Consider the following 23,248-nt stretch of genomic DNA (forward strand, 5'->3'; position numbering starts at 1 on the left):
GTGGAAGGATACCTGAAACATTTGGCCCAAGTGAAACAGTGTCGGGGCAATTCTACCAAATACTAAGGAAGTGTATGTATGCTTCTGACTTTAATAAAAGCCATAAAAATACGTAACAGTTCTCTCTTTACTCTGACATTTCACAAATAGCCTACAAAAAATATGTTAATATTTATTGATCTAAAAGAAAGGTTTACTCTGATTTGATGTTTAATGGTAAGAATTTTTTGTTGTTTTTAAAGTGTAATATCTGGTTTTAACTGTGTCAGTATTTATCTTTATTTTTATTCTTTTCTAACTTTTTTAATATTGTCATCATACATTGTGGAATGGCAAAGAAAATAACCCCATATTTCACAAGAATAAACACATTTTTACCAACAAACATAATTGAGTTTAAGGCACTTTTCTCAACTTAAATTTTAATCATTAGCACAACAATGAAATTATCAATCGATTCAATTTAGTATAATGTCTTCCTTTCAAGAAGCACTTAGGAAGACAAAGTCTTAATTAGTATAAATCATCAATACATCAAGTTAGTTGTAGGTCATAAAGGAACATGATTCCTGGTGACTGATAGAACAAAGACATTTAGGCTACAGCCTGTGCAGTGACTTCCTCCAGCAGTGGTTTGGTCAACTCTGAGTCATCAGTGCTCTACAAGAAGAAGAAAGAAATGGGAAAGTACGTGAAATGTGCTGACGATTACACAAAACTGAATGAACTGTGCTTTTGTGCTTCGTGCGGGGAGTTTTAGTCTGCGCTTCTGTAACCACTCTTTTCTTTTCGGGTAAATTATGAGCCTCAACACTGTCAGACTTTGCATCAACAAAAGTTCAAAAGCATCCTTCTTTCTGTTATACTGAGCCACGGTGCAGTCCCTCAGTTCATTCCCTGTCTGAACTGGCTGTTTTAGCCTCTTATCATTAAAGACAAATTTAATTTGATTTAATTGAATCTGATTGACTGAATTGAACTCAGTTAAGTTAAATTCAATTGAATGCCTGTTATAAGCAGACGATTTGAACAGCATGTGGGTGGGTCCAGTGTTCTTAGACTAAGCTGTTTTCCTGGGACAACTTAGGTCACTAAGGGTATCCTCTCCATGACATTACAAATAGCCAAGAGTTGAAAAATAAACTGTATGAAACAAAAGGTTTAGAGCCGTTTGCAGACCTATTGACCAACAGGGATTACTTTAACAACAGCAAACATTATATGAATCTCTGTTTGAAATTATGAGATTTGTTTTAAAACCATGTCTAATATGAACATGGGGACATGGAGACAGACACTATCTCTACTTTTAAGATTAGACTTAAAACTTTCCTTTTTGCTAAAGCATATAGTTAGGGCTGGACCAGGTGACCCTGAATCCTCCCTTAGTTATGCTGCAATAGACGTAGGCTGCCGTGGGATTCCCATGATGCATTGAGTTTTTCCTTTCCAGTCACCTTTCTCACTCACTATGTGTTAACAGACCTCTCTGCATTGAATCATATCTGTTATTAACCTCTGTCTCTCTTCCACAGCATGTCTTTATCCTGTCTTCCTTCTCTCACCCCAACCAGCAGATGGCCGCCCCTCCCTGAGCCTGGTTCTGTCGGAGGTTTCTTCCTGTTAAAAGGGAGTTTTTCCTTCCCACTGTCGCCAAAGTGCTTGCTCATAGGGGGTCATATGATTGTTGGGTTTTTCTCTGTATCTATGAAGCGCTTCGAGGCGACTTTTGTTGTGATTTGGCGCTACATAAATAAAGTTGAATTGAATTGAATTGAACATCCACCATCAGAGTTGGATGTATATAACACAAAGGGGAAACACAACATTTTCAAGAAAAAAAAAGAGAGAGAGATTTAAATTGACGATTTGAGAAGAAAAGAAAAAAAAGAAAAGAAAAGAAAACCTTTATGTTACCAGACAAATGTTTGGACACCACTACTCATTACATGAAGACAGAATCAAAACTATGACACATTCTTAAAAGTAATCTTTTAAGAACTCATATAAAACTACTGTCTACTCAACATTTACAGATTAATTAAGATGTTTGTCAGACTGTGTTAGTTCATACTATATATCTTGTACCTCATTTTTTCCCTTGTCCTTCCTCCTCAGAGATTTGATCCCCAGGATGGAAGAGCCGATGGTGATGCAGAGCTCGAGGACTGACAGGACAATCAGGACAACACTGATGCTTCTCAAGAGCATCTGGTGAGACAAACATCAATGCTGCATTTCAAAACAACAATGTCACCTCAAAAACTTCTGAAAATAGTTTATCTTTGTATCGATTTAATGAAGAATTTGTTCTTCATGATTTAAATTGTCTTCTTAGATGTCATATTTACACGTTTTTTGTTTGCTTATTTGGTCCAACCAAATAGTTCATTTGGTTATTAAGTTCAAATTCATCTTCTTTGCTATAACGAATGACTCCCTGCTTGTTTTGTCCAACCAACAGTTGGAAAAAAAACCTTTTAACTGTTGGCCTTTTTCAAACTTACCTTCACCACTGCTTGGCCCTCTAAGCATCTTTCCTTAATGATCATCTCCTCAGGAGATGGAACAACTGCGGTTGTTGTACGCATCCGGTACCAGTATGGATTGTAGTCATTATCACACTGCGATCCCCACCACAGGTATATGTTTGCTAAATGGATGCTGTAGAGCACAATGGCTGTGATTGCAAAAGCAACCCCGGCAACATTTAGAGTCACAGTGAGGATGAGCTGAAATAGGAAACATATCACTTGATGTACAACCAAAAAAAATATCTCTAAATATAACCTACATACAATACAACTTTACCTTTTCACATTCTGTCACAACAAAACTGACTTTGCAATTTTTCGGCAGCTACAACTGTGTTAGTCTTGTAAGAAATGTTTCAGGCCCATTCTCAGCTGGTGTACATCCCCACTACTTGTTTTGCCGTCAGTCTGGATCCCTGATATTGAAGATTCCACAGGTCCCTCATCCTTTTTATGTAACCCCTTCCACTAGGATTACTTGCATAGTACCTTTCCAACAGCACAGTCCAATCATAATCTGCAGAGTCTGTGAAAAAGGAAGGACAGTATTGGTGATAAACATCTGTGGTGCAGTGATGCTGTACAGTGGACCACTTTGCCTTTTTGCTTTTCTAAATAAACACCTGAAGCGATTACATCCATGAGGAGTGACAGCAATATGAAAAAAAATCACTAATTATTTCATCAGCAGAAATGATTAACTCAAAGTTTAGGTTTAGAGTTCTGAAAAAAATCTAATACGTATATTAATGTATTAGTAATTATATGGAAACTATCTGTTCTATCTTTGATCTATCTTCTATCTTTGAATGTTGTAGCTCACCCCCAGCACTGTCTGAGAAGTTCTGTTGAGGCTCCTCAGGCGCTGAGACACAGTGCAGCACACTGGGCTGTAGCAAAGGTTCTTGAGGATCTGGCACAGAGGAGGCCAAGAGCTATCAGGGTCAGAGGTCAAGGTGAATACAGTGACCCCATCAGCCTTGGACACAGTGACAGACATCCTGTCTGTAGACTGAAAGACAGAACAGAATGCATGAAATTAAAATGAAATTCTGGACCCAATCATCCTTTCACATCGAGGGTTAGGTTCATCTAACTAACAGTCTAAGCTAAGCCAACACCACAGTCTTTTGACTGTGAGAGGAAGCCAGAGAGAGAACTCACACAGACAAGGAACATGCAAACTTCACACAGAAAAGCTGCTGTCATATATACACATGCATTAACAAACCAAGCTACTAAGTAATTAATATGATCTTATTCCTGCATTTCTGTATTTATTCCTCATTTCTCCATTTTTCCATCCAGAATTATCCAGTGTGTAGTTACTTCCACATTGTTTCAACAATTCAAATAAATGCAACCTTTGTTGTTTAGGTTACATTTGCTCACCCAGATGTTGACTTCATAGGTCTCAACAGTGTTGGTCAAGCTACTTGAAAAAAGTAATCAGTAGCGCATCTGCGCTGCTATGTGTTTTTGGGGTCTTCTTTTGCGGCTCATTCAGTGAATTTTGGTCAGAATGTGGTGAAACTTGGTGTTTGGAGTCAGTAATAGCTCTGGAAGCTAACCAGCCTGTCTTTAGCCGGTTACATGAAGTTTGAAGAAGTTCTTGTTCCATTTGGTTTGTTTAGCGGTCTTCTGCGCATCTACATAACTGCTTGTTTAACCATGGCTTGTTTTCAGTGTGTTTGGTGGTTGTAGAAATGGTTTATGTGACATTTTAGCTGAGATTCAGAGGGCTTTTTTTTTCCACTGTAAAAAGAAGTTTTCTTCCCACGCAGTGAACAGCGGACGCTAACGTTTTCGTCATTCTTTACAGAATCAAATATATACAATAGTAATAGAACATATAAATACAAATAGTACAAATAAATAGCTGAAGACAGAAAAGGAGACAAAATATGGAGATTTGAACAGATGTGTACAAAAGAGCTACAGCTTATTATGCTGGCTTAATATGTAAGTGCATTCCAAAAAATATGAAAGTTCATTTGTCATGTAATTTATTTGTCATACCCAAGGTTCATGTACATTTAAAATAAACTTTTCACCTTTACCTTTTATTTTCTCACATATCTTTCTGCAAATCACTTTAGCATAAGCGTAGAATATTCATCATAAAATGGACATCATGGTACTAAATCGCTTAATCTGTAGTTACATAATGAATATCTCATATTTAATTAGGCTGTATAAACTGAATCATTTGAAAGTACCTCTCTGAGAAGAAGAAAAACGTAAACAAATCCTCTTGAGAAAAAAATCAGTCTGAATATTGGCTGCGAAGTCGGGAAACAAGCCTTTAGAGGAAGCACGAAGTACAAACAAACCTCTTAGCAAAAGTGCCTCCTCCCATTCAGAGCATACAAAGACCTTTACCCTTTGCTTAACACAGAGTAAACACTGATTAAAAGTGAGCATAAAAAGTCAGGGCAGGATGTTAGCTGGAGAAAAGTGTGTGGCAATATTGTTTAGAAATAAACAATATCTGTTTATTTAGATATTGTTTAGAAATAAATCTGTCCAACACAAATGAAATTCATGCTTCCAAATGTTTATTAAATCGTTTCATATTCACATGTTGCTTGTTTATTAGTCAGTTAATAGTTCTTTCTGTATTCATTTATCCTCCAGTAGGAGGATGTCATTGGATCCATGGGCCCACTTTTATATCAGCAACAGAGAACGGAAACAACTTTGTGTGAAAGTGATCTTTATCATTTATGTTATGTACAGACAGGTTTTGTAATCTCCATTTTATTATTTTACGCCTCTGAATTGAGTATGTGGAAGAGGAGTCACATGACCCATAAAACGCCCCTTTTTATGTGACCGTGAACGGATCCTGGAGCAGAGGGTCGCGCTTCCAACCAGCCCTTTTTCCCTATAGTGAGCCAGCTGAGCCAAAGAAAGCCGGCTGTGTTGAGCTTGGTTCGTAGTGTACCCTTTAGGTCTGGCTCTCGGTATTCTGCCCAGCGCCACGCTCCAGTCTGAGCTACATGTCAGTAACCAAGGATAGGGCAGATTAAATTCCATATAACCACTTTATTTTTTCACTTGAGGATTTCGATTCCTTGAAATTGTTCCAGAGATTATTCAATTTCGCTGCAGAAGTGCCTCCTCCCACTTGGCAGCTACATGTAGGAGGAATGTTTGGAGTTGGACTTGTCTAAATGTGGTCCACAGTCCATGTGAAAGTGGGAGGTTGATTGATTGATTGAGGGAAATTGTTTTAAGGGGCAGGAAATCAGAAGATTTAACCTGAATATTGTGCACAATATGCTTCAGAAGAGTTTAAACATAATTTTGTTTTGGACGATAGTTTTATAAACTGAAACGAATTCATTAAAAGTTTTTGAATGTGATATAGAGGGTTTTTTATTTTATTTTAGGGCAGTTCCACACAGATCCGTGTCTTCTACCCGTTCCTACCTTCTTTTTGGTTCTGATTTCTAAATTCCCCTGATCACACTTAAGATGAGTGAAAGGATGAATATCCGTGCTGCTTGGTGGAGAAATTGTGCAAAAGCATCAAATCCAAACTTCAGTTTTCTTCCTTCTTAACCACTTATCCAGTATACTTACAAACAATAACGCCATGTAACAGCTATAGATGGCATCATTTTTGTTCTACATGTTCCAAAATTAAATTATTTTTAATAAACAAACAAAAAAAACCCTCACTGGTAGCAATAAAGAAGAACACCAACAATGGTGGAAAACTGACTGTGTCAGAATCAGTAAATGCAAGGTTTGAAAAATACAAGCACACAGCAGGAATGCAGTCTTTAAGCAGCACTTCAAGAAGAAAACTTTGTATAACTCAGTGATGTTAAAGGACAGAGGCAACACATTTAGGCTATAAGCTGTGCAGTGACTTTCTCCAGCAGGTCTTTGTAGCGCTGTCGATCATCAGTACTCTGAAAGTGAAAAACAGCATGGGTAAAGTGCATGAAAAGGTGCTGACACATTCAAACCATGAACAACAGCAGTGACCACTGCTCTAACTACTGCGACTACTGCACAGACTGACTAAGTGTGGTGTTTTAAACTGAGCAGACAGTGAGCAGGACAGTCACAGCTGATGCATAGAATCAGAGATCCACCTAATCATTCCTGCTTTTTCCATTTCACAATTTTTGCTGTTAACTATTTAAATATTAAAATAATTATGTGAGTGAAATTTAAATGGTTTCTATCCACTGAATATGAACCTCTCACTATCTCAGTTGACTGACATTGTATGTTTCCATGAATCTTCTAATGAGTTTGAACTTTAAACACAGCATGTAACTTTTAATAAAAAAAGTCCTAAACTAAACCTAAACTCAGACTGGTTGCTTGCTGTGCAGTTTGGAAAACAGAAACCAGGAACTAAATGCAGACCTGTTACAATTAGTTCTTCCTCATATTTGGCAGAAGTGAGAATGTGGTTTGGTCTCCATCTGATTCACGATTACGAAATCTGAATAAACACACAACGCACAACAGCTGAACCTTTCATGTTTTATTCAACATGCCAAGAAATACAATACAATACAACTTTATTTGTATAGCACATTTAAAACCAGAGATACACCAAAGTGCTTCACAAAATCCATTAAAACAGTAGCAAAATACAAAAGCAGATACGCTAGCAAGTGGGAGGCATTGATTAACCAAGTATACAAGTATGCAGATAAGCAAGTAAGACTTAAAAATAAAACTGATAAAACAATATAAGCAAAACAGAGGAAAATGGGGAGGGCAAGGAAGTACACTTAAAGGGCATGCTTTAGGAAGCTGGGAAGGCTAAACTAAAAAGGTGGGATTTCAATCGAGCCTTGAAGGTCTGGATTGAGTCAGATGCGTGAATAGCATGAAGGAGGTTGTTCCAGAGGTTAGGTGCGACTGAAGCGAAAGCATTTACAGCACAGGCTGGGAAAAGTAAATTCTTGAGTTTCTTAACATTTCAAACCTCATTTAAAAGTAAAAACCTCCACCTGACATTCCCTGTTTACACATTAAAAAAGAAAGAAAAGAAAAGAGTTACCAGTTTGTATTTTGACTGAATAAACTTCAGGTTATTGCACAGCGTCTGAGCTCAGGACTCTGACTTATAACAATAATTTTGTTGTTTATCAATCACTTTTTACCAACCCGGTGCTGGGATCTAACTAAATATAAGATATATGTCACTACATTAACACACAGTCATAATTTGTATATTATCAGTTAGCTGTTAGTAAGAATGTGTGTAAATCGCAGACATTTCCAATCACAGAGCCAAGATGTTTATGCCACAGGCTGTGCAGTGACTTCCTCCAGCAGAGGTTTGTGGAGCTCTGGGTCATCAGTGCTCTAAAAGAGAAAAAAATATTTGTGAAGTGTCGACTCCCTCCAATCAAACAACCATGACTGCGCACACTTTGATGACAATTTCATGCAGGAATACAAAATGGAATCAATGTTTAATGAAATATTTAATGTAAGTCAGCATTAAAAATAAAGTGCAATTACAATTTATTTTATTGTTATTAAAACAAACTGTGGTAAGCTGTTGTTGTCCACACTAACAGAAAGTTGGGCACAGCTGTTCAAACTTCCTCTGGTCTATTTTTTTATTAGTCCCAACAGCTCTTCTTCCTCATGGCTCTCTCTCTCTCTCTCTGCAGCAGTTCCACCATGAAGCTCTGATTCACACAGTCTCTCCCTAAAATCTGCAGCCTGAACTCTGGACTTGCTGTCCTGGGCCGGTCCACGTGGGAGCCAGTTTCTACAAAGAGTTTGAAGTTCCACAAATATTCTGGACTGACTGAGCTTCATGTCTTAAAGTCATGATGGGCTGTTGTTTTGTTTTATGTTGTCATCCTGCTCTCTGTCTGTACATCAGATATAAACTTTAACTGACTCACTCAAACTGGTAGAGAGCATGAGAACACTGCACAGACTCACTGTTACCTGGTTTCACTGATATTCAGACAAAACAAACAGAATTCCTGCAAGAACACTTCATGTGTTCAGCCAACATCTTCTACTATTTAACATGTTTATCAGAATGTGTTTGAACCTTTTTGTTGTCCATTATCTACCTTGTTTTGTCCTTTTTCTTTGTTCCTCAGAGCCTTGATTCCCAGGACAGCAGAGCTTATCACAACACAGAGCTCCAGAACAGACAAGGTGATCATCACAGCACTGATGCTTCTCAGGAGCATCTGATGGGACACAAACAACAGCGTTTCATCTACAGTCTCAAAATGTTATATACTGCAGTATATAAGATAGTATCATATAGTGTATATGTGCCATTTTTCTTTCCGCTTTCCCTAACTTACCACCAGCACTGCTCGGCCCTCGTAGCATTTCTCCTGAAGGAGTTTTTCCTCCAAAGATGGAGACCTTATTGTTTCCCTGCCATACCCGTAACCATTGTAACCATTGTAGCCATTGTAGCCATTGTAGTATTCATAACAGTTCCACCAAGAACGAATGTTTCCTAAATTAATGCTGTACAGTGCAATGGCTGTAATGGCAAAAGCAACTCCAGCCAGATTCAGAATCACAGTAAGGATGACCTGAAAAACAAAAATGACCAGTTAATGTACAAGAAAATATCCAAACCATAAATGACACTTAGTGCATTCTTAGACTAAAGTATCATAGCCTCTGTGAGTACGCATGTTTTCATAGTCATGCCTGGATTCTTCATTAATCTAAACGCTGGTTTCTGTCTAGTTGCTGCTTTAGGATATGATGGTTGTTATTTTCATGTTAAGTTTGGGGTTTCTGTTTTTGGTTTGTTAATGTTATTCTTCACTTCAGATTAATGAAGTATCTGATTCTGATGATTCTTCAGATTTGGAATCTCTGTCGTAGATGTCATGGTCCGGAATCTGGTGAGTCCATGCTTATGTTTTGTGTTTATCAATTTTTAGTTTTCTGATTTTTTGTTATTTTCTTCCAGTGTTTAGGTGTTCACTGTGCTCCCTTGTGTTCATGTCTTTTTACTTTGACGGTCCCTTGTCTCATGTCTGTGTCCCTAGCATTGTCTCCCCTTAGGCTACATCCACACTAGCCCGGATAGATTTGAAAATGGCGTTTTCATCTGAAAACTCTCTGCGTCCACACTAGCGCTTTCAGTCATTTTCACAGAATTGTGCGTCCACATTGAAACGGCCCAAAACGCTTACGCTCCAGTCCTGCGCAAAAGCGAGTGAGAATTAAAGAACTTAAATAAAAGCTATCTGGAGCACGTACAAACTGATGTTAATCTTTTTTTAGGGCTGTCAAAATTTATACAGCAATCAAAACAACTGCTGTATAATGCACTCCGCTATCTTTGTTTAATTGGTCACATGACTGCATCACATGACTAAAATGCATCATCGTTTTAGAAAGTCTGCGTTTTCAAACATCCACACTGCAATGGGACAGCTCTGTTTGGAAATATATGCGATTTCGAGAGCGCTTTCAAAACGCTTTGGTGCAGTTGTGGATAGTTGTGGACTTTGCTGTTATTCTTTGTGATTTTTTTTTTCTAATGTTTTTTGATTGTTTTGTTTTTTTGTCTGGCAGCTGACACAGTCTCTCAGAGGATGGGATTTTTCATTTTAAGGGGGGTGACAGGAGGAGAGAAGCTGCAGAGACACATACTAAAACTGCAACTCTGCTTCCTGGTCCCAAGTCTAGATAATCACATTTGTGGAGGAGGGTTCATTAATTTGGCCAGATTTCTAAAAATTTGAGCTTCTTCAACGTGAATTATAATTTTACGGAAGTTACGTTTAAACTTAGGCAGCAGTTTTTTAACCTTAGCCAGCTAATCTGCCTCTTTTTCATTTTCCTCTTCCTTTATTCTTCTTGACATAATGAAATATAGAAACAGAACGAGTTCTGGATCACATCCCCTATTCAGTGTAATGTTCAGGAAATCTATTGTGACTGTTGTCTTCATGCATGCTCAATCATCCAGGCAAGGAAATCCCAGAAAGCTGGTTCAGTGGGAGAAACGTTTGGTCACTCATCCATCCTCTTCAGTCTCATTTGCATACTTACTGAAACTAGCACCACTGATGAACAATGGGCTGTGAGGTCAGTTTCTTGACCATTAGTATGCAAATTGTCACGACCGCTGATCTACAACTACTGATCAAAGACCATTGATCAGTGGCCATGAGTACCATTGAATATGAAAAGTTGCAGGTTAGCCTTCTTAGACTGTAAGATTTCCATCAGTAACGAGAGACATTTAAATGTTGATGTGTACCGTAAAACCACGCATACAGATCAGTATTTAAGGTTTGACTCTCACCATCCAGTGGAGCACAATCTGGGTATCACCAGTGCGCTACAACACAGAATGAACACCATCCCCACAGACAAAGTGGTCAGGGAAGCAGAAGAACATCACATCAAGAAGGCCCTGAGTTAATGTGGTTATCCCAGCTGGATGTTTGTCAAAGCTGGGAAGGCTCCTAAAGAAAGCTCCAACTGATCCAGGAGAGAAGGACAAGTGCTGCCTAAGTGAAAACCCTTTGTGATCCTGTATGTGTCATGAGCATCGGAACAATTAAGACTCATTTTTTCTAAACACCGTGTCTCTGTGGCTTTTAAAACCCTGAACATGTGCCATCCGGCGCAACACAGAAGAGCTACCTCATCCGGTCAGGACTAATCACACCTACAGGCCAGTGGACAATCTTTCCATGATGAGGATGTAACATCCTGATTGTTGTTTGTAATATAAACTGTTTCAAGATGCAGTGCGAAAAGTTGGAGGTGGGGTCAGGAGTGGGAAATAATTTTTATCAAAGTATTTTATTTGCTAAAAATAATTTAGCAATTATATGTAGACTAGAGGGGTGTTAAGTCCTCCTTCAGCAAACTTCCCTCCAGTATTTATGCAAGTGTGTGTATGCTGTAGGACATACTGTACATGTTTAGTATATTTATCATGAATGCAAATAAGAATAAGACATGACAACAAAAAGTCCTTTAGAGATCATATGAAAATGTTTTACAGCTGAAATACTCACCAAACATGGACTTGGATACTTCTCAGACAAAACGCACACAGTGCCGAACATGATGAACTAGACAAAAGACAAAATAAATAAATACATAAATAAAGTTCACGTCCATCTTTTTACTGAGTGCAACAGAGAAAACAGAGGGGTCTTTATGGACATTTTATCCCCTCTTCTTGCAGGATATGTTGTAAATAAAACTTTTCATCATGAGAGAGCAATTGTTTGTTTGTGTGAACTGCTATTTTGAACTATAGCTAATTTTTAATGTAACCTAGCAAAACTATGAATCTGTGTTTGTAAATGTGCACTGGTGTCATCACACTTAAAAAGATCTTGGACAAAACTTGGCAATTAAGCTTTCTGTCACATATTTAACTGTGGAAAGATATGTTTGACCCCCAAAATGATCTTCTCGTAAAGATTACTCAGTTGATTCCTATTCCATTACTGTGACAGGTTTGGTTTACATGGCTCTTTTTTGGCATTTCATTTCTCATCTTGTGTATCCAGTATGACCTGATGTGAAATGGAAAAACAAATCTGGTCATCTTTTTTTCGTAACCAAATCTCACTAACAAGGGAGCAACACAGGTGACCAATTTATGACAAACAGACAACCACACACTCTCATTTCCACTCCTAAGGACAATTTAGAATTACAAGTTAACATGAAACACATCTTTGGGCTGTGGAGGAAACCGGATCACCCAGAAATAACTCGCACACAACTGACACCCAGTCCAGAACCTTGTTGCTATCAGGCAACAATAACAACCACTGTGCTGCTTATTAGACAATGTGTATATATATCTATCTATATATATATATATATATATATATATATATATATATATATATATATATATATATCTCTATATATATATATATATATATATATATATATATATATATATATATCTATATATATATATATATATATATATATATATATATATATATATATATATATATATATATATATATATATATATATATATATATATATATATATATATATATATATAGATTATAGATATATATATCTATATATATCTATATCTCCATCATTATTTACTTACCAATGCACCCAACCAAAATGGAAAGCCTAAGTAGTTTAAGTAAAGGGAGTTCCAAGTGCTATAGAGTATAAGTCCCAATCCAATGTTGAGAAGCCCGATCATTATCTGCAGCGTCTGTGAAAAATGAAGTACAGTATGAACAGTGAACATTGTGCACTTTAAGAAAAAACTACAAATTAAAAAATAGGCATAATATAAAATGTGATGTGTAGATGGTTGTAGCTCACCCCCAGCACTGTCTGAGAAGCTCTGTTGAGACTTCTCAGGTGCTGAGACACAGTGCAGCACACTGGGCTGTAGCAAAGGTTCTTGAGGATCTGGCACAGAGGAGGCCAAGGACTTTGGGGGTCAGTGGTCAGAGTGAGTACAGTGACCCCATCAGCCTTGGACACAGTCACTGACATCCTGTCTTGAGATCCTGGAGACTGAGAGACAAGAAAAAACTGAAATAAGAATCAGATTAAAGTCTTAGCAGCAAAAACAATTTGATCCACACACCTCACTTCCCTTCACTTTCCACCAAAGGAGCTTTAAACAGAATTTTAAAAGTAATTTGTTAATTTAATTAAACCGACTTGATGCTGGGACGCTGTAACATCACTGCACGCTCTCAAGTTGGCTTTAACAGGTGACACGGGTTCTTCATATGGATAACACTGTGCTGATACTAGTTTACAAGAATGTTTTACATGGAAAGGCAACCTCCAGGTGCTGAAAATGGAATCCCGCAGTGATGTACCCAGTCCCTTTACTGTGTCGGCTACAACAGCAGGTCACTGTATGTTGTATGTTTTATTGTAATATGTATTTATTTAGATTGTAAGCCCAACAAGGGACAATTGTTGAAAATTAGCAGTAGCTATAAACCTATGTGCAGTACATCAGTCTCATGTCTTGCACTTGAACTATGTTAAACTGCACTGTCCCTTTTAAATAAATAAATTCAAATTCAAACTTGTCATAAACTTCTATGTTAAAATTTTCACTTCACAGCAGAAAAAAGTTTGTCGTGTGCTACAAAAATGACTTTGGTCTCTATAGATCATTTCTGGCATAATAATAATAACAATTATATTCATAATAAAAGTGTGATGGTCTGTAGTAGGGTGACTCCATGTTTCGGTTTTTGTTTATTCAATGTTCTGGGTTTTTCATGATTTGTTTTTTTGTATTTTCTGTTCCTTAGTTTTTCTTTAGCACTGCTGTGATTTCCTTTAGGTTTTGTCTCTGTGCCTCCCTTGTGTTCCTTCTGTTGTGTCTTATTTTCCTGGTTCGATGTTTGTGTTATTTCCTGTTTTACTTTGACAGTCCCATGTCCAATGTCAGTGTGTCTAATTTTCTTCCCCTTGTCTTGTTATGTCTAATTAATCCCAGCTGTGTTTCCCTCCTACATCCCATTCCCTCATTATTCCCTTGTATATTTAAACCCTGTGTGTTCCTTTGCCTTTTGTCCTGTTGTACCTCCTCATGTGTGTAAGTCTCCCTGTGTTTCTGGTTTGGAGTTTTAGTTCTAGTTTTCTAGAACTAAAACTAGAGTCCTGTGTTTGCATCCCCTTCCTGCCTGCCTCTGCCTCACATGACAAAAAGTTGTCATTATAAATTTTTTAATCTTTCATTTCTGCTGAATTGTTTCTACTTCCTCCCTCAGTTGTTACATGAAAAATCTCTTTCTCAATAATCGTTGCCACATTTATATCAACAAAGCTAAATAAAAGAAACCTTTTCTATTTAATGCAACACATTTCAAAAACTCCAGAAATGTAGTTAAATCCACAGTTTTAGCAGATAAATGTGCAGCACATAGTGATGTCAGCACCATGCCCCAGCTTTATTTACTGCATGCTCTTGTTCAAGGAACAAGGAAGTCATGTTTTTGTGTTGTTTTCCACCCATAACCTGAAACCCCTGTACCAATCAATAAATATATGTACTATATTTTATATTTATTATTAGACTTCTTACTGTATAAGTTGTATTTTTGTCTTCCAGAAATCATAAAATCAGTTTCAACTTGATGTGTTTTCTGATGTTGTTAAAACTTACAACATGGAGATAAATGAACAACGATTAGATTAAACCACATTTTTTACATAAATACACAACTCTTAATTAGTCTGAATTACAAGCTGAATCAAACATGAAAGACTTACCTGTTAGTGAAGAACAAAAACTTAAACACCTCCGTTTGAAAAGCAAACAAGTCTGATCAAGTAAGCGGTACACTGGAAAGAGGAAACCAAGAGCTGGCCAAACCTGTTACCAATAGCACCTCCTCTTTATGCTCTCGGTTGTGAGAAAGGTGAGCATAAAAAATATGATGTATAAGGTAACACCTGCAGAAAAGGTAGCAGTGACATGAGAGGAGCCACAAGTTTATGTTCAGTTCATGTCAAGAGTTAAAGAAATATTTTCAGCAAACATGGCAAACTTGAACTTCAAACATTCATCAAATAAACTTGATCAGCAACTTTATAATAAAGATTTTTATTACAATTAATTAATTGGGACGTATGTCTGTGAAGGTTCTCAGTCATCCAGGTCATCGTAGTCAAAGGAGCTTGCAAAGAAAAGCGTCTGGACTTCTTTAATTAAGTTGCTTGAAAGCAACTTAAAGAAGTCCAGACGCTTTTCTTTGCAAGCTCCTTTGACAATTAATTGGGACAATCAGTCAAACATAATTAAAAGAATCACCTGTTAACAAACTTGGTGCGTTTGCTGCACAGTTTGGAAAAAGTAAACAGGAAAGAAATACAACAGCACTCTCTGGTGGTCACAGCAACACTCTTACTACACCTTTATTGTACAATTACAAGAAAAAGGTTATGAGCCGTGTCCACTTCTCCACAGGCAACCAGTGATGAATAACAGCGTTCTGCTTCTGTAATAAAACTGTTAGGGGCACACAACCATTTTGAGAACCGCAGGACGCATCTCCCTTCGAGAAGTAATTGTGTAACAGAATAAAGTGTGAAATGGTGTACTGAGCAGGGTTTTGTCTTCCATCGGATGCCTATGAGAAATCAAAAGAACTCAGTGAAGTGTTGATATTCAACACTAATTACTATTTCTATCGTTACAATGTCGTTACCGTTACCAACAAGAAAATGCGGGGCGGTCGCGTTACAATTTTTCAACAACGGTTGAAGCTGTCTTCAGCTTACTGCACCTTACATCAGTTGCACAGACTTAGCTCTCTATGTAAGTAATCTGGGCGCTACAGCTTTAAGCAGCTGCGCGCGCTCCCGCAGACAGCAATCACTTTCTACCAGATGATCACTTTTTGGCACAACACCTGGAGCTCAGGGGGGGCAAAACAATTGCACGAGTGCTGCTGTTTGACTGAGGAAGAATAAAGTAGTCGTGGTAAGCCAATCACATGACCACTTCAAAATGACAAAGCAACAAGGTGATATATACCAGTTTTTAAATGGTGTTGATAGGCCACGTAAACCCAGAGTCATGATAAACAATATATACGCAGCGTTTTTTCCTGAATAGTTTCGTCACATTTACTGTCTAAAGACAGCGCTAGCAAGCACTCTCTGCTTATGAGCAAAAAATCAAAACAAAACAAAACAAAAAACAGCCCTTTTGTATTGGTGGAAAAATAATAATAATACATTTTATTTGAACGCACCTTTCAGAACACTCAAGGACACTGTACACGGTAGAATAATAACAGCAACATAAAAGCAAGCAGTTTACACAATTGATTGATTGATTGAATCTTTATTTTGAACATGTTGAAAAAGTATAAAAAAAAATAGAATTAAAAGAGACAAATGAACAAAGCAAACAAAAGGAAAACGAGCAACCACAACTCCAAATAACGTCCATGTTCAAAAAGGAGCAGGAAGAAGCATAAGCTTATTTAATCCCACCCCTTTTCCACTATCTAGTATCAATAGACTGCAGAAATACCTCCTTGTAATTACATTATATGTTATGTGTAATTTTTTTTTTTTTTTTTTTTTAATATATACACATATATGTTTCTATCTATCCATACCTACGTATATACACACATACGCACATATACACATTTTCAATAACCCCATTAACACCTGAAGGATACACAACCTACAATTTTATATATATTTAATATATATATATATATATATATATATATATATATATATATATATATATATATATACACATACATACACACACATACACACATATATATATACATATATATATATATATATATACCCATACCAACAAACCCGTGCATGCGCACACACATGAAAATGTTAGACAAGAACACCCTATCAAATCTCTACCTTTTCCCTGTACCCTGTAAAAACCATATCCTTAAACCGCTTTTTAAACTGCGCCATGCTTGGACATTGCTTCATATCTTTACTTAGTCTGTTCCACAGCTTCACTCCACACACAGAGATGCAAAAACTTTTTAATGTTGTACGGATACGAGGATGTTTTAAATTTAATTCCCCCCTCAAATTGTATCCCCGTTCCCTTTTAGAAAACATTTTTAGAATATTGTCAGGAAGCAGGTTATTTATTGCTTTATATATAATTTGTGCTGTGAGAAAATGAACCAGATCTGTGAATTTTAGAATTTTTGATTTTAAGAATAGTGGATTTGTATGATCTCTGTAACCAGTTTTATGGATTATCCTTATGGCCCTTTTTTGTAATATAAAGATTGATGATAGCGAACATTTGTAAGTATTGCCCCAAACCTCTGCACAGTAATTCAAATACGGTGCAATCAGGGAACAATAGAGAATGTGGAGTGATTTGTGGTCCAGAATGTGTTTTACTTTACTCAAGATTGAGACACTTCTTGAAATTTTGTTATGTATATGATTTATATGAGACTTCCAGTTTAATTTATCATCTATAATCACACCAAGAAACTTATGTTCAAGTACTCTTTCAATTTCCACACCATCTACATGAATCTGCACTTGTGCATTTCTAAGGGAATTCCCAAATAAGATAATTTTAGTTTTACTTAGATTTAGCGATAGTTTGTTCCTGTTAAACCATTTTTTAATTTTGCACATTTCTGAAGTAATTGTATCCAGCAGCTCCTTTAGATTCCCCCCAGAACAAAAAATATTTGTGTCATCTGCAAATAATACTAATTTTAATATATCAGATGCCTTACAAATATCATTTATATAAATAATAAATAATTTTGGACCCAGTACAGAGCCTTGTGGAACACCACAAGCAATGTCCAAGCATGATGAGGAATGGACACCCAGCTTCACAAATTGTTTCCAGTCACTTAAATAATTTTTCACCCATTGCAGTACAACCCCCCTAATCCCATACCGTTCCAGTTTATTAATTAATATGTCATGATTGATTGTGTCGAATGCTTTCTTGAGATCCAGAAATACTCCAGCTGCATACTGTTTCTGATCTATAGCATTCGTAATCTCCTCAATTGATTCGATTAATGCCAGAGATGTTGATCTTTTTGATCTGAATCCATATTGACTGTCAGAGAGTAATTTATATTTATCTAAGAATTTGTCTAATCGTTTATTAAACAGGTTTTCTAGGATTTTGGAGAATTGTGGTAGTAAAGAAACAGGCCTGTAATTTGTGAAGTGGCGTCTATCCCCGGTTTTATACAGCGGCACAACTTTAGCTATTTTCATTTTGTTTGGCACTTTTCCCGTCTGAAATGATAAGTTGCAAATATATGTTAGAGGTCCTACAATTCCTTCAATGACCTTCTTGACGATTTTCATGTCAATATCATTACAATCAGTGGATGTTTTATATTTACACATGTGTACAATGTCAATTATTTCTTTTTCCTCCACTGATGTGAGGAACATTGAGTTAGGGTTCCTATCAATCAGGTTTTCACTACATTCTACTGATGGCAGTGACTCAGGAATTTGTTCTGCCAGTTTTGGTCCAATATTTACAAAATAATGATTAAAGCTGTTGACCTTATCAGCAGTGTTTTCCATAATATTGCCATTATCGATAAAGTATTGTGGATAACTTTGTTGTCCAGAATTATTTTTAATGATACCGTTTAAAACATCCCATATTCCTTTCATATTATGTTTATTGTTGTTCAATATTTTACTATAATACTCCTTTCTACATACACGTATAATATTGGTCAACTTATTTTTGTATTTTTTATATTTATTTTCAGCTTCTTTTGTTCTTTGTTTTAGGTATTCCCTATAGAGTGTATTTTTCTTTTTACATGCATTTTGTAAACCCTTAGTGAGCCATGGTCTATCTGAATATTTGTGCTTTCTGTTGTATTTTATTGTTGGACAGTTTTTATCGTACAACTCCATGAATATTCTTAAAAATATGCCATATGCAATATCAATATCAGCTTCTTTGTACACCTTGTCCCAGTCCTGATTTAATAGATCGTTCTTAAATGCAGTCATAGTTTCTTCTGTCCTTACACGTCTGTATCTCAGTTGTTCTTCATGCTGATTTTTCTTATAATTAGTGTCATAAACTGCAAAAACTGGTAGGTGATCACTGATGTCATTAATTAATATTCCGCTCACAATGTTGTTTTCCATATTGTTAGTGAAAATATTGTCAAGTAAGGTGGCACAATGTGGTGTAATTCTGCTAGGCCTGGTTATTTTAGGATGTAAACTCAAACTGTACATAGTGTTTAGGAATTCGTCGGTCATTTTATGCTTTTTTGGATTCAACAGGTCAATATTAAAATCACCACAGATAAACATAACTTTTTGATTTGTTTTAGAGAATATTTCCTCTATGAAGTCATTAAATACTTGAATACTAGAGCCAGGTGTTCTATATATACAGCTAATTATTACATTTTTTTCTTTTTCCTTATAAATTTCAATTGTTATACATTCTAGTAAATTATCAATTACAGTTGTCATACTTTCTACCACCTTGTAGTTTAGGTTTTTATCCACATACACAGCTACTCCCCCTCCACTCTTGTTCCTTCTATTTACAAAATTCACATCATATCCCTCCAGTCCAAAGTCCGTTCCTTTCTCCGCATTGATCCATGTTTCAGAAATGGCAATAATTCCAAATGGATTTGTCAACTCATTTAGATATTCCTTTATATTGTTGAAGTTGGCATACAGACTTCTGCTATTAAAATGGATTATTGAGAATTTATTTTCCGTGTTGATGGTGTGCTTAAACTGTTCAGCAGTTACAGCTGATGTTGTAGAAGAAATTATTTTCCGGGTCTATATCCTTTTCTAAGTCTAGAACATTATGGTCTGTGTATCGAAATGTTCTCAGTTCCAGATTATCATAAAGAGAATTCCAATGAGTCATGTTGATATTGTTGCCGGATGCAGATGAAGTTCTTTTGGACTGTGCCATGTGTTGTGTTGTGTGTCACATCACATGTGTATTCATACCTCCAGAGTAAGTTGACCTCAGTATTTGTCCAGCTCTTCCATATTTCTGATGACCAACACTTAGGCTTGTTCCGGTGTTCCATTGAGTTTAATGAATACTTTGCAGTTGGTGGTCCATGTATTTTCAATTTTTCCCTGTTTCTTCAAGTAACGTGCTTTCCTGGCAATGTCCGCATTTCTTTTTATCAGATGTTCGTTCATGAAGACAATCATAAAAGCATAAGACATAAATCAAATTGAAAATAGCCGAGTGGAGAAGCTATGTTTGATAAGCTATTTTGAACAAATGAGTTTTGAGTTATGACTTAAAGAGAGAGAAGGAAGAGATATTTCTTAAATCAGGAGGAAGGGAATCCCAGAGTCGAGGAGCAGAGTAGCTGAAAGCCCTGCTACCCATGGTGGCAAGACGGGGGGAGGGGACAGAGAGAGAAAGGGAAGAAGAAGATCTAAGACACCGAGATGGGGCGGTGATCTGAACCAGATCAGAGAGATATGGAGGAGAGAGATGATGAATAGCCTTAAATTTGTGCAAGAGTATTTTGAAATTGATGCGATATTTGACCAGGAGCCAATGAAGCTGCTGCAGGACAGGAGTGATGTGGTGGACAGAAGGGGTCCTGGTGATAATACGGGCAGCAGAGTCCTGGACACGTTGGAGCTTGTGGGTGGATTTTTGAGTAAGACCAAAAAGAAGTGAATTACAATAATCAATCCGGGAAGTAACAAGGCTATGGACAAGAATGGCAGCGACATGTGGGGTGAGAAAAGGACGGAGATGATTAATGTTGTGCTACTCAAAATATTTGAATTCTAATTTTGCTGAAAATTTCATGTCATCTTGGTCTGATTCAATAATTCAGAGACAAGTTAAAAATATAATTAATAGGAATAAAAACAAAAAAACCCATATAAAACATTGCACGGCCATGCTGTGCTAATTATATATTTAAAAAAATAAATGTAGAGGTAGGAATTGCAATTAATATAAATCTCAAAGTATTCACAACATTCCTGACCAGAAATAGGCCTCTGCACCTGGGGTGAGGGTGTGGCCATGAAAACAATGTGACATGCCATTGGATGTTGGGACACATAATAACATGAAGCTAAGCATTGGCCAATGGATGTGAACTAACAACCACAAGGTCGCGGGTATGGCTGCACTGTGGGAAAAAATCCTAATATGAAAGTATTTTATTGTTCATTTTACAGTTTTGTTCTGTTCTTCTAGAATATCATTAAAGTTACGTAAATAGACTGTGATTCCACATTTCAAATGTAAATTAACGTTAAATCACTGTAATGTAATAAAACATAATTTTCATGATTATTAAATGTATCTGTCTGTACATATGCATATTTAGATTGTTAAAATACATTCACAAATGTATCATGATTTCACAAATATCTGTCCGTTATTTGAAAGATTGAACTGTTGAATTCAAATGTAATGCTATGGAAAAGTATATAACACGATTCCTATAAGCTTGTGTTACTTCACATAAGTATTATTATCATTGCTGTTTAGGGCGATCGTGGTTCAAGAGTAGGCAGTTCGCTTGTGATCAGAAGATTGCCGGTTCGAGCCCCGGCTCGGACACTCTCTGTATTGTGTCCGTGGTCAAGACTCTTCACCTGCTGCCTACTGGTGATGGCCAGAGGGGCGATATGGCAGCCTCGCCTCGCCGGAGAGTGGCGGGTCATTCCCCTCATCCCCAGACTCTGCTTCCTCCTCGGAAGACGTGTCAGTGGGATTAAGGAGGTCCTCGAAGTATTCCTTCCACCGCCTGACAATTTTCTCAGTCAACGTCAGCAGCGCTCCGCCAGCACTATACCTCCTCTCAATTTTAAATGCATGTAGACATTGAGGGTTCTGAGGAGGGCTCGTGCTACACCTGCTGCTCTCTGGCAGGAAGCACCATGCCCTCCCGTGTTTTAAATGCACTTTAGAACAACACGCAGCACACTACACATGAGCGGGAGGAGGGAGGTATGGGGTCTTCACACACTCCCGTTCTCTGTTAGCCATCGGGGCGGAGGGGCTGGGAGGAGATATTGGCTGTCCGACTGGGGTCTGGGATGTCTGCTTGCCTCCACCCGAAAGGAGAGGGCAACATCTCCTGGGTCTATGTGTGGTTTCACCCTCGGGGGGTGAGTTTACCTGGACATGGGGTATAGAGTATGTTTGGGGAGTATGATTGTGTGTACAGTGTCCATTAGTGTCTGCCTTTACATTGGGTGAGTGCTGAGTATTTGTATATGCGTCCATGGGGGGGAGGGGGGGGGGAATGCATGTTTGTGTCTGTGTCTATATGTCAGGTCGGGTCTTAGACTCCACGTCTGGGAACATCTCAGGCCCTCCAGAGTATGGAAGCCTATCTCCTCACACTACACTCCCTGCTGGTTGCTGATGCCCTCAGGTGTCGGTTGGTGGTTTTTGGGCTGGGCACTCAGGTATGTACCAGTTCACTCCTGGTGGCTCCTTGGAGGGGCCGGGCTTGGTCAGGTCTCCTCCGGGGGATGGAGGGCCCTCAGGCCTCTGGGCCTACGGTTTGGTTCACTTGGGCACAGCTGGCGGGAACGCCACTGCAGCCCCCTCTGGTTTCTGCTCCATGGCTGCTGGTTGGCCTCTTGTCTGGGGCTCTACTCAGTTATTCCCAGGAGGGTGGCAAGGATGCCCCTCCGATGGTCCTCCTTGGGCTCTTGGGGCCTCTGGATGTCTCGGGCCTGATCTCCTCAATGCCTGCTTCATGACCTGGGGGACGGGGCTATGGCTCCCCATACCCCCTAGAAGATGATTATATGGAGAAACCATTTGAATAATAACACGCTCATCCATACAGGTGTGCACACAGGTGTACACACGGGTGTTCACTGTTCATAGACACAAACCACACCTTTCTTGTGTTATGGAAATTTTAACAATAACCTTCAACACACCCAGTGAGCTTGAGTTGAAGTGGGTTTAATAAACACATTGCAATGTGGAGAGAGCATCCCAGTGAAACACCAGGACCATCTCTGAATTGTGGCCATCGCCCTTACATCTTATATACAGAGACACAGACAAAGAACATTCCACAAACTCTTACACGCTGGCCCCTCTCACGGGGGGACTATGACCTTGTTTTTTGCTTGGCCGTCACCTAAGGATTTACATCCTTTTTTTTTTCTCTTTGTTTTTTTGCCTGTCCCGTTTGGCTCTTTTTCCATCAGAATTATTGTCTAAAGACGAGGGA

General features: G+C 37.8%; 1 protein-coding gene and 1 long non-coding RNA gene across 2 annotated transcripts; both read right to left on the reverse strand.

The window, feature by feature from the left end:
* Positions 1 to 267: 267 nt before the first annotated feature.
* Positions 268 to 3,410, reverse strand: LOC146699402 (uncharacterized). The gene is made up of 5 exons (XR_014922818.1): positions 3,358 to 3,410; positions 2,812 to 3,060; positions 2,508 to 2,680; positions 2,089 to 2,211; positions 268 to 660 (listed from the first exon to the last, which is right to left on the reverse strand). It is a non-coding gene; the product is annotated as an uncharacterized LOC146699402 (long non-coding RNA).
* A 3,619-nt stretch (positions 3,411 to 7,029) lies between these two features.
* Positions 7,030 to 14,868, reverse strand: LOC146699403 (uncharacterized). Its single transcript, XM_085472314.1, has 7 exons — positions 14,775 to 14,868; positions 12,852 to 13,049; positions 12,625 to 12,738; positions 11,552 to 11,608; positions 8,852 to 9,091; positions 8,609 to 8,731; positions 7,030 to 7,877 (listed from the first exon to the last, which is right to left on the reverse strand). Exons 2-7 carry the CDS (start codon positions 13,026 to 13,028, stop codon positions 7,812 to 7,814), a joined length of 777 nt encoding a protein of 258 aa, XP_085328440.1. The 5' UTR covers positions 13,029 to 13,049; positions 14,775 to 14,868; the 3' UTR covers positions 7,030 to 7,811.
* Positions 14,869 to 23,248: the final 8,380 nt, after the last annotated feature.

Source organism: Copadichromis virginalis, linkage group LG11 (assembly GCF_057382275.1).
Source record: "Copadichromis virginalis isolate Kocher_CV1m ecotype Utaka linkage group LG11, C_Virginalis_male_GT1.1, whole genome shotgun sequence".
NCBI lineage: Eukaryota > Metazoa > Chordata > Actinopteri > Cichliformes > Cichlidae > Copadichromis > Copadichromis virginalis.

Coding starts and splice junctions, on each gene's coding strand:
- LOC146699403 (XM_085472314.1), bottom strand. CDS start 13,028: ATGTCAGTGACTGTGTCCAAGGCTGATGGGGTCACTGTACTCACTCTG. Junction 12,739..12,851: donor CTTCTCAGACAGTGCTGGGG/GTGAGCTACAAC, acceptor CATTTTTCACAG/ACGCTGCAGATAATGATCGG. Junction 8,732..8,851: donor AGGGCCGAGCAGTGCTGGTG/GTAAGTTAGGGA, acceptor GTGTCCCATCAG/ATGCTCCTGAGAAGCATCAG.